This window comes from Lissotriton vulgaris, chromosome 2_1 (genome assembly GCF_964263255.1).
Source record: "Lissotriton vulgaris chromosome 2_1, aLisVul1.2, whole genome shotgun sequence".
Taxonomy (NCBI): domain Eukaryota; kingdom Metazoa; phylum Chordata; class Amphibia; order Caudata; family Salamandridae; genus Lissotriton; species Lissotriton vulgaris.
Genome location: NC_141687.1, coordinates 1,250,944,819 through 1,250,957,717, shown reverse-complemented (window position 1 = coordinate 1,250,957,717; position 12,899 = coordinate 1,250,944,819). Strand labels below are relative to the sequence as shown.

General features: G+C 41.8%; 1 protein-coding gene across 1 annotated transcript in view; it reads right to left on the bottom strand.

Annotated features, from left to right (window-relative positions):
* Nucleotides 1-12,899, bottom strand: part of LOC147732447 (uncharacterized) — an 899,668-nt gene that overhangs the window by 59,238 nt on the left and 827,531 nt on the right. The window contains exon 18 of the mRNA XM_086956972.1: nucleotides 11,852-11,965. Within this exon, the coding sequence (XP_086813098.1) occupies nucleotides 11,852-11,965 (114 nt within the window). The remainder of the gene's footprint in view (nucleotides 1-11,851; nucleotides 11,966-12,899) is intronic.

Sequence of the window (12,899 nt, the reverse complement as noted above, 5' to 3'; positions counted from 1 at the left end):
CCAAACACGGACAAATCAAGTATTTATCTTTATATACCTGACTTTGCCGCAGTCTGCCAAATAGTGACATCACAGACCTAGAGGAGCTGGTACGTTTTCAAAATGTATGACTGCAAAAATGGGACCCAGGCAAGGATGGAGGTCAGGTTGGATGGGGCAGGAGACCACTAGCGATCCCTGGGATGGGGGGAAAAGAAGAGTCATGGATTACCCCCTTTAAGGAAGAAGCTTCAGTTAAATCCTCTTTCAAGATTACAAGGAGAGAGCATGTACTGCTCCAGCCTCCGATTTGAGTGGTCCTCAGTGCTTTCCAACATAGTTGGGCAATCAGTGCTACATAATATGACTAACACTGTAGCATCACTTCCTACCGCTGTTTTCATAACAGTGACATGCTGGATAAACCCTGGACCACATTTTGGTCATGGGCAATAGGGCCAGGGCAGTTTCTCCGGTACAAGAGATAGAAGAGGCCTTAATAGGCAATGGAATGATAGTTGTATGGGGCTAGAATTCACAGGAAGCAAAAAACAGGGCCCAAGCCAAAACCTTTGTAGGGAGCTTCTTAATAGACCTGTTGAGCAGTTGGTAAAGAGAAATAAGTTCAAGGTCTCTGGAAAATATCAAAACGAGCCACATGTGGTTTCTGGTCAAAGATCAAACAGTTTCTGTGAGGATGGAGATCATTGAGAATAAAGTCCGGCAAAAAAAACCAAACGGATACTTACATTAAATGTCCTAGAACCGAAGAGGGCAAAGATATGAAGATCTTTGTGATCAAGTTATTACAGAATGGTGTAATAAATAGCAATAGGTCCATTACTCTTGATAAAGAAACATAAATGGTGCATGGAGATTCATTTATATTAAATATGAATAGTAAGAAGCCGTGAAGATCCTGGTGAACATTTAAATATACAGTTTGCCTTGAGAACCATTCTATACATTCTGACTTTTGTGGGGGTCACTGATAACGATTGTGGGGATTGGGAACAAGGATGAATGGATGAGTTCAAGAAGATGGAGGCTAGAGTTGAGATAACATTTCCTTCTGAACTTAGAATTATATAGCATAATAAAATGCACAGCCTGCGCTAGGCTGAGGAGGTTGATGAACCAATCTCAACTATCCATACGGACAAAGAAAGGAGCACTGATTAGTAGGGAGTATCAGGCTGTGAGGCCACAGGTTCGTGTCAGTGCATAATTGGGCACAGGAAGGAAAAGGAGTGTTCCTCAAGGTACGTGGATCACATATGGAGTAGATGTAAGATAAGGAAAACAACAGAACACAATTCTCATATCTTTATGAGTGCTTAGTGCTAATTAAACTCTATTCAGTGCCTTCCTGTTAAGGAATGTAAGACAATATGAGGGAGGTGGCCAGTAAGACAGTGAATGCTCTCTCCTAAAATGTTAATGATCTGCAGAAGGTATCAAAACTTTTCAGACTGCCTGAACAGCTGCAAAGCAAAAACATTCACATTACACTCCCCCGGAGATGCATCCAATGAAATCATGAGGTTTAAGATGAAGAAATAATTTTCAGGTATATTGTTCGAAGGCATCCACCCAATCCTGCCAATATACAGTAGCTATCTTTTATGGTCCAAATATTGACAAACCTCACAGCTTTCAGAGGTTCCCTAATGACTTAATTGACTTTCTAGCCCTGCCTGTGAAGGTCTTTGATATATCATCATGAATAAATCGCTAAACCTTTCTGACACATAATGCAAACAGTAGGTCTAATCCAGGGGAATTACCAATTAATTTTGTCAAATGACTTAGTGGCACCGAAAGAGTATATCCCTAAAGGGAATGAGTGGGAGGCTGCCAACTTGATGGCCTCTATTAATGTTTTCTACGTGTCTAGGTTGCCAGGTAGGGATAAAACCCTTTTGATTGTCCAGCCCTGCCTAAGACTGCAGAGGTCTTTGTTATCATCATGAATACATCGTTAAACCTTTCTGACACAGAATGCAAAGAGTAAGTCTAATCCAGGGTGTTAGATTTGGCATCCTTGAAATGGTTTCCCCAGACTTTTTGCCTCTATCACCTGTATTTTTGATGCTGTGCTGGATTTCGTATTTGCTGGCTTAGATGCTTTGGCCACTTTGCCACTGATGATCATTGTCAAAGTGTAAGTGCTCCCTGTGTAAATTGTTATCACAATTGATTACTAGTAAGCCCCAAGTAAAGTGTACCCAGAGTGCAAGGACTGTAAATCAAATGCTACTAGTGGGCCTGCAGCAATGATTGTGCCACCCACATGAGTAGCCCTGAAAAGGTAACTCAGACCTGCCACTGCACAGTTTTAAACTGCCCTGTCGACCTGGCAAGGACACCCACTTGCTAGGCCCTAACATTTCCTTTTCTTGCATGTAAGGCCAAAGGTACCCGCAAGGGCACAGTGCAGTGTGTGGAAAAGGTGGGACAGGTACTGATGTGTTTCACATGTCCTAATAGAGAAATAGTGCCTATTGTGTTTTTCACTATTGAAAGGCTATCTGTCCCATAGGCTAACATAGGAGTTACTTTTTAACATCTTGCAAGTATAACTTTCCATTGGTACAATATGGAAAAGTGAAATTTAGGCTCTCTGAAATCATAATTTAATAGCACATCTTTTAGGGGTATGGTTTTTAAATCGTGTTTCTGAAAATTGCCCTTTTAGACAGTAGGCTTTTTCCTATTTAACGATGCTGTGTGCCTCTGCTAAGTTGTGTATTGACTGTCTGGTTTTGGACAGGGGCTGGGGATGTGCATTCACTGTAGGCAGCCAAAAGGGGGTTGGGGGTGTGTCCTGCCTTTCCTGGGTGACTCAGAGCTGAGCTGAATAGACCTTGGCTGCATTTAGAGCGGTGGGAGGAGTTTCACTTACACCTGAATAGGCAGTGTCTCCTCTGCACACTGCTGTCCCCACCTCCTGTACTGATGCTGCACCAGAGAGGACAGAACTGGTTTGGACTGGGCTCAGAGACCGTTGCCACAAAGAGAATAAAAACAAAATGGGGTATAAGTAGCGGACCTTAAATCCCAAAGAATAAGATCACTTCTTGCCTCACGAGAAACCCTTGCCAAGGAGTAGAGCTGGAGAGCTGTGAAGAGGAGTACTGCCCCTTTGCTCAGTACTGTGTGGTGTTGGCCTGCATTTTCCATCAGTCGGCTACAATCGGCACAGGGTTTGAACCCGGGCATCCCTACTGGCACCGATGGAGTCGTTCGACTCGAAACAGATCCAAAAAGGATGGAAAAAGTTAGTTAAAAGTGACTAAAGGGTACCACTTTCTCCGGACCTGCGCTTGCTGGCGCGGAAAAAAGAAGAACTGACGTCAGCACGCGCGGGTGGCGTCTAAGTACTCCGGCGACGTCATCCCGGTACCAACGACAGACCCGGAGCCACAGACAACGCCTACCAACGCGCAGGGGAACAGCTACGCAAATATTTCCGGATACAGACTGACGCTGGGGATATTCTAAGGTGAGGAATCTAATACTAACCTGTTTCTTTCAGATTCTGCTTTTTTAAATGCATGAGTTCTGTCTCACATTATTCATATGGAGTGCTGCATCAAAATCCTTCTTTGTTAGGCTCAGGGTGAACACCTCACTGCGTGTTCCTATGAAGGCTATTTCCAGTTTGGACGTTTGTGAGATAGCTTCATGCATGCTTAGTGTTGTAATGCTGTTTTGCTTCCATTGAACTCAATAGATTAGCACACCTGGAATAAATGATATGTAGGTGAAAAGTTCAGGACTGGAGACACTCTCCATAATGACCTAGAATAGGAGGTCACCTTGGGTAAGCTTTGTAGGAGTCCCATATTATCTGCACAGTTTGAGTCTAAGTTGCACTGAAATAAACCAATTGTACATATCTTACGTTTACTTCCATGGAAACTTGTAAGAATGGAGAAAACGAATGTAATTAGACACAGCATTTTCAGACATGTTTAGTCTGATGGGTGAATAAGATGATGATCACTTTTACCAGCAATGCCAGGCAAGGAATTCTGAATTAGAAAGCAATCCAGTCTTCGTAAATAACTGTATATTTTACAATGAAAGGTGTAGCTCTTGGACCATATGATGCTATAAAGCCTGTAACTATAATGAAACATTTTAGGTTAGGTGAGAAAATGCAGTCTACGGTACCTGTATTGCATAAAGCTCCTTGAGCTGAAATATTTATGTTTGGATTTCCAATTATTAAAGGCAAATGCAAACGGTGGCAACCATCCATGATGATCTTTATGGTGAGACCTTAGTGCGAAAATTCAGAAAGGACACGAGAGCGGACCAATATTTAATGCCTGGGTTATTAAAGCACAATTTCGTTATTTGTCTAATGTTTCAAACCTCTGATCCCACATATGCTACTATATAAGTCAACATAATTATAGATACATTTAGCACTTGACCATTGAATTTCCAATAGTTAGGGGTACAAAGTAGGTGTGAGCTCATCCATGAGACTACATGACCTTTATGTTGAGACCTTGGACATAATTGAAGGGTGATGTGGTGGTTAAATCTGTTCAAGGTTACATGAAATTATGTTGTGAAGCAGGGCCTACTGGAGTGGATCAAAAATGTATGTTTAAGGTTTGGTCATTGGCCATCGTAGGGTGAGGCACTGTTCACAGTCAGAGACTACAAGTTGTTTTAGTTGTCTCCATATGAATTATTTAATGCAGAAAGAAAAACGTTAACACATTTAAAAACATGTCATGACTGGAAGATGGGAAACAGATTCAATCTTGTAAAAGTGCACACATGTAGTACCATTGGATTTCACAAGTTTGTGATCTAATAGAGAAAGGCAAAATATTGACATTTGCGGAACTACACTATGAATACAAATTAGCCGTTTGTGAAAATTTCCGATACCTACAGATATGGCATGCTTTAGTGGTTGCTATCAAAGACATAGATGAGATCCAGGAAGCCACCCCACACGAAGATAGATTATTGGCTGATCCCATTGAGAGCAAAGCAATGTCACTCACATACGGAAGATAATTAATAATTCACCAGACCCACTGAAACATTTATATGCACGCTGGCTGGCTGATATTGGGGACTTGGAAGAAGAGGATTGGTGCGATGCGATGGCCTCCCCACTGGAGGTGGCCATACCATCACAACTGCGGTTGGTCCAGCTGAAAGTTTTGCATCGCACATATATCACATGCACTATACTGGTTAGGATGGGCCATAGTTTTTTGGCTAATTGTCGACGGAAATGTGGAGAGGCAGGCACGTTCTACCATACACTTTGGGGGTGTCCCCTGATCCAGGCATTTTGAGAGGTGATTAAGAAGGTGGTTGGCGAGGTATGCGGGGTTATCCTGACACTATCCCCCAAGATATGCCTGCTGAATATATGGGATGCCACAGATCTCAATCGTATGGACCAACTGTAGGCAGCATTGGCTTTATACTTGCGAAGTGTAATATTATACGTCGATGGGGGGTCTCTGAGCTGCCAACGATAGTTGAATGGGAACGGGATGTTGATTGGTGCATTTTGGCTAATCGGGCGGTCTATATAAATAGAGGATGCCCCAAGACGTGGGAAAAGGTATCGGGGAAATGGAATACATATCGAGGTAACATCTGCACCTCCCCATCAGCACAAATGCATGGGCCAGGAATGTTCAGTCAAGAGATGACTCTCAGATGAGGGAAGAGGTGGGGGCGTCACTTGAATGATGCCTTGTGCTGGGATGTAATTGGTTGTACATGTCTTGTTGTGATGCATACATTTTTTGTAATATGCCATTTTAATCAATGCTAATAAATAGAGTTTTAAAAAAATCTTGTAAAAAGTACTACTGTTGTGTTTTTCCTTTTGTGTTTATGTATACCACATGTAGAAGTAGAGGTGGCAAATTTTAATATTAACACTGGGAATGCCAATATCAATTATCAGCTACAAAATAGGAATATTTCATATACCATACGATGCTTTCATAGGTGTTCCAGTGATCATGGAAAAGTTACATTATTCATTAAACTATCCCACTTGATTTGTGTTGCTCACTTGAGTAGTCAGCAAATTGGAGCGCTAGTTTGGGGTGGAATATACAGGTTGAAATATCGAGATGCATCACTGAGAGCTGGGTATAAACTATGGCATCAGGAAAGAGAATTTATTCTGGGCACAAACCCAGGCATTGCTTTCGGAAGTTCCACTAGGCACTTTGACACAGCCTTTGCCATCACACACTTACTGTACAGATAATCAAGGAATGGGTTAGTTGTAGACCCACAGACTTTAAGGTGTGAGAGACAGGGCCTTAATAAATGCTACAGAAAATTATTGGTATTGTTCCCTTGCACATATTGAGATTTTTGTAACAAAATATCTTCTTGAGTGAATTAATGATTAATACTATTAGTAATAGGATGGACTATCAGGATACTGCTAAAACGAACACAGCTAGGAATCCTGGTTTAGCAGATATAAACTATTGTTATTTTTTTCCGATACTTTTAGGTTGTGTCCTGATACTAACAATTCATTTGGTCTGTTTATATATATAGAGTTCTTTTGCTTGGCATGATCAAAATAAGCATGCAAACAAAAAAGTGTGTCGTTTATTTCAGTTGAAATAGGGTTGGTTTTGAATGGTTGAACATGCCTGATTCATGTAGGCCCATGGTGCAATGAGCTCCTCGGTATCATGATGCGGCCATTACAGAACAAGCTCTACCAAGCACAGGTAAATTTTTTCAGAATTCTTGAAATTTATTATATTTCACTAGGTTAGCAACTTAAAATCATCTTTTTTTCTTTGCGCTTCTAAATATTTAGGGCCCGATGTAGGTAATTCCGATTTACCTACTCTTAAATACCGAATCATACCGATTCGGTATTTAAGAGTAGGTAAATTGGAAGGAGGAAGATGTAGGTAATTTGAATTTAACAATTACCGAATCTGTAAGATTCGGTATTTACCGATTCGGTAAATACCGAATCGGTATTTCCCATTGATTCCTATGTGCCTTGAAGCCCATAGGAATCAATGGCAAATACCGATTCGGTATTTACCGAATCGGTAAATATTGATTCCTGCAAGGGGGAACGGGGTGTCACTTTGACACCCTGTAGCACCCCAATTCCAGGCTTGTGTGCCATGTGGCACACAGACATGCTCTAAGGGCATGTCTGTGCGTCACATGACACAGGTGTACATACACAGATGTGCATGTACACCTGAATTCGGTATTTTACCACCCAATAGGATTGGGTGGAAAATACCGACTCCTAAAGGGCCTGTGGCACTCTTTGAAGTAATAGAACAACACGGTGGGGGAGGACCTAGGGGAAGTTTAAAGACCAGGCTCTGGGTACTATCCCCATAAGAACTAAAAAACAACAGAGGTACCAGAGGGTCTCAGATCAATGTGCCCATAAGTAAAGAAAACCAACCGAGAACCCACAATTTCTCACAGGTTGTGTCACAGAGAGCTCTCCAAGGATGAGGAAAAATACCCATCAGTCACCATTCGGATCCGCCCTTCATCATTTGGGATTTTGTCCGTACCACCCGTCAGAGGTTACTAGTGCTCTACTCGGAGGTCAACCCGGTGGTAGGGGGTAGCCTCAGTGAGTATTAGAGACAACAGTGTGGTATACCACTCGATGTGGGTGAGTGGCAGAAAAAGTGGGACTGGGGTGTGCAGTGCAGAAAAAGTGTGGAAGAAAAGAAACCAAGAAAAAATGTGTTTAAAATTGGTTTTGAAAAAGCACTAGACAAAAATTTTATTCCTGGTGTGCTTGACATACCAATGTTAAAAACAGTGTAACCGCAAGCTGCCTGTTAATGTAGGCAGCCTAAGGTAAGTATGGTCTACTAGTTTCAGCAATTTAAGGACTATTGCGTCCTTGCTTTCATCAGGACCAGATTTACAACAAATACTACTGCACCTGGTGAAAAAGTAAAATGAAGGGTGACACCAAAGAAACATAAACAAGTGCACACGGTCACCTGAATGCTCCGGGTGCCCTTACAGTCTGTGCAAGCCACTGTGAAAAGAAGAAAATGAGGAGGTATAGCTATCAATAACAAATGGGCCAAACAGTAAGACCATTAATTATGGTTTAAACTAGAAAACGCACACATAGTGTTGTTTAGAAAGAGCACTTACTAGGTGCAAACATAGTTTGAATACATTTGGAACGAAATTTCAAATGCCAAATGTCAATGAGCTCTTACCTAAATCTGTAAGGCAGGCTGGCCTCACCCCACCTGGCAGAGGCTCAGGGGAAAATGAAGCACCGCTCTAGAAAACATGCAGGACACACGTTAAAACATACAATGCACATGACAGAACGAGGATCTTCTCACAACCGAGCCGAAAACACATGGTCTATTTAACCAACAGAGATGGTGTCATTCTCTTAGGAAAGACTCCGTCTTAGTCAACACCCAAGATGAAAAATGCTGCTTATATTCTTTAAGAATATTCCTAAGGTCCGTGCATTACTAGGACTTGTTTACCCCATTGTTTATCCCCGTCACCTTGACTACATGACGGCAGACCCGGGAGGAGCCGGTGACCTGGTTCACCAATAAGAGTGCAGCTCAGTAGGCACCCGGTCCAATCACGAGACGCGATTGAGCGCCCTACTTAACCACGCGTCCAATAGCAGCGCGGTTATTAAACAGCCTTCCGCCTGCCGATAGCTGTTTACCTTGACTACGCCTGAGCCTTCTTCGGTTTGTCAGCGAGTGGGCGTATAACTATACACGCGTCTATACCAATCCAGAGGCGCGATAGAACGCCCCACGTGACGACGTACCCAATGGGTGTAAGGTTTATCTACGGTCCCGCGCCAACTGTCGGTACCTCCCCAGACGGCCAGGACGTCGGCCAGGAGTACCGACGGTTAGGTAAGAGGAGCCTCTGCACCTTGTCGCGTTTCCGTGCATTTTTCATCTTGGGTGTTGACTAAGACGGAGTCTTTCCTAAGAGAATGACACCATCTCTGTTGGTTAAATAGACCGGGTGTTTTCGGCTCGGTTGTTAGAAGATCCTCGTTCTGTCATGTGCATTGTATGTTTTAACGTGTGTCCTGCATGTTTTCTAGAGCGGTGCTTCATTTTCCCCTGAGCCTCTGCCAGGTGGGGTGAGGCCAGCCTGCCTTACAGATTTAGGTAAGAGCTCATTGACATTTGGCATTTGAAATTTCGTTCCAAATGTATTCAAACTATGTTTGCACCTAGTAAGTGCTCTTTCTAAACAACACTATGTGTGCGTTTTCTAGTTTAAACCATAATTAATGGTCTTACTGTTTGGCCCATTTGTTATTGATAGCTATACCTCCTCATTTTCTTCTTTTCACAGTGGCTTGCATAGACTGTAAGGGCACCCGGAGCATTCAGGTGACCGCGTGCACTTGTTTATGTTTCTTTGGTGTCACCCTTCATTTTACTTTTTCACCAGGTGCAGTAGTATTTGTTGTAAATCTGGTCCTGATGAAAGCAAGGACGCAATAGTCCTTAAATTGCTGAAACTAGTCGACCATACTTACCTTAGGCTGCCTACATTAACAGGCAGCTTGCGGTTACACTGTTTTTAACATTGGTATGTCAAGCACACCTGGAATAAAATTTTTGTCTAGTGCTTTTTCAAAACCAATTTTAAACACATTTTTTCTTGGTTTCTTTTCTTCCACACTTTTTCTGCACTGCACACCCCAGTCCCACTTTTTCTGCCACTCACCCACATCGAGTGGTATACCACACTGTCGTCTCTAATACTCACTGAGGCTACCCCCTACCACCGGGTTGACCTCCGAGTAGAGCACTAGTAACCTCTGACGGGTGGTACGGACAAAATCCCAAATGATGAAGGGCGGATCCGAATGGTGACTGATGGGTATTTTTCCTCATCCTTGGAGAGCTCTCTGTGACACAACCTGTGAGAAATTGTGGGTTCTCGGTTGGTTTTCTTTACTTATGGGCACATTGATCTGAGACCCTCTGGTACCTCTGTTGTTTTTTAGCACTCTTTGAAGTGCCAGCTACATCTGGATTTACCGAATCGGTAAATATACCGATTCGGTATTATACCAAATCGGTAAATTTACCGGTCCGGTAAATTTACCTAATCGGTAAAAAAATCGGCCCCCTACATTGGGAAAGGCATTTACCGGTCGGTAACGGCCGAATTCGGCCGTTACCGACCGGTAAATGTCTACCTACATCGGGCCCTTAATCTCTAATATACATCGACCAAATTAAAGGTTTTATTAACAGTCGTTTTCACTTCCTAAAGTGTTTAAGTGAACCAAAACTAACAAAGACTCTTTTATACAATATTTTTATTTGAACTTGAAGTACTAAATGCTTTTTTTTGTTAGAAGCATAAGATGAGATGAGTGTACTGGATTAACAAAAATAATGCTAACATTTCATCATATGTTATGTTTCAGGATTATACATATTTCTTCTATAACTGCCTTCATATGAGATTTTTGTGGTACAAAGATCTGAATATTAAAACCTCTGTACCTGAGCAGGTTCCTTCAGTTTGGAATTTCAAAAGTAAATAAACCCCTTTCTCAGTGCCTCTGCACTCCACAACATCAAACACAAAACCCACTAACTTTTTACTCCTTCCCCCCGGTTAATTATAGATAAGCAATATCCCAGTACCCTCAGTGCCTGCATCATGTAAGCCTCCAATGCTGTACAATCGGGATCATGTATCGACCTTAACATTTCCTTCCCCCTTTGTCCCGAAACCTGACACCCAAGTTTCACCAAGTAACGCGACCATCTCCCTACATACAGAGATATTCCCTAAATGTATTTTAGCCAATCCATGTTATCTAAACAACCACACCTCTATATGCACTGCAGTGGAATCACAAACATGTTTCTATGAGTAGTCGTGGTACACGCCTGACTGATATGTGCCTTACCACACAATTTCTGGGAGGAATGTACACTGAGGAAAAAGAAAGCTTTGTGAATTAAGACTGAAATATGTGAACAGCCCCATGATACTCTAACCCAAACAAGGCCTGCCACTTTGTAAACTGTGCATTGCTATGTCATCTGTCACTGCACACCATAAAGTATATCTCTTTATTATGGAAGATGCGCTACTGCCCTCATGGCCTCAGAGTGTGCTATTTATAAATCTTAATACTATTAATGCGTAACTCATTACTGGAATTGGCTAATATCAATTAAGCCAATTGAGTGCATTTAACTCTTTGCATTATCATACAACGAGTATTATAATATACATATGATGCTGCCAGTTTTTACTGATTTTTACAGATAAACGCAAACCCAAATCGATCTATTTCACTGTCTGAGCTTATTTATATAAAGGACACAAATGGAAATGAGATTGTGTTTTTTTGAGCGATCCTAAATGACTGTCAGGCTGATAGCTGTATGGAGCAACAGGATTTAAAAAAAGAGGGAAAGTTTTCTAATGAGGTTTATACACGTGCACACGGTTGATACAAAAATGTTCATGTTTTCATATTAGTGTATTGTTGTGCATGTAGTTGTGGCATGAAAAAATAGAGCAAAACTAGACACTCTTGATGCAGTGAACCAAGGAAAAAATCCACCTCACACCTGCCGGACTCTTCCTTATGTCCTACTGATATATCTGTCCCTCATCAGTGATAGTGGGGAGACAACTGGGGAATAGCAGAGAGAGCGTGTGGCTTGGGTTTCCAATGGATGCTCCATGTGCTACTAGACGGACATTCACATTTGAAGAGGTCAATGGAAGACATCAGGTGCACCTGTACACAAACTCATCACATAAAGTGCAGCCGTTGAACCGTGGGATTAACTACGGAACGTACCATTCGACCACCTCTGACGTACATCGCTGTGAATCACTCCAGAGTCACTCGGGTCCCGAAGGTACGCCAGCCAAAAAGGAGGTAGGCAGCTGGGGTCCATGTACACATAATTTCCTGCATTAAATAATAAAAAGTGATTATTAAACACTTTTCGTAATTGTCCAAACTACGTCCATAATGTTAGATGGAAAAATCTTATTAAGGGTAGTTAATGATTTAGACGATTGACGGGGAAAAAAAATTAAGCTGTTTTTTGTTTCTGCAATTTTATCAATTTCTGCTAAATTAAAACTGAAAAAAAAAATGTTTGAGGGAAGGCGAATTCGCACCTGTCCTACAAAAGAAAAAACAACATTCTGCAGTGATTTTAAATTATTTAAACAAGTAAGCTGAAATGAATGCAATACCATTTCGCAAATTAAACACCTGGGTGCAGTGACTAGCAGAGACTGTGGTAGGGGGCTGGTGGTCCTCAAATAAACATACTCTAGGGGGGCTGTGTGTGCGAGCCTTTGGCTAGAGAAATGATTAACTTTATTAAGGCACAATATTTGAACTTCTGTATCTTAAACAGAACGTATACTATTCATGTAACTTTCAGGCTTTATTATGTTAACATAATTCATCCCTGGAATTTCCTCTCTCAGAATTAGCATTATTGGAGCTATCGAATTATTAGTCCACTCGTAATAAGGGCCTTGGCATCTCATGAACACTTAGGCCCTTAGTAAAAGCAATGGCCCTTGCACCTGTGGAAGCTGCGGGGCCCAATGTTACGCCACTGAATACAAGTTGGTCGGTATATTCCAACCTGCGGGTAAACCCCAGTTTATGCACAGGTCGAAATTACAAGTTGCTAGGTATTTAAAGCATCTGATAATAATCAGATACGTTAAATACCTCAACAAACATTACAGTTTGGCAGGGCAAACCTGCCAAAGTTTAACAGGGCAATAGTATACGGTATTTAGCGTATAATGTGGATTTTTGTGTGTTAAGCACTAAAATCCACACATTATTCCCTACCAACTTGAAATAGGCGTGTTTT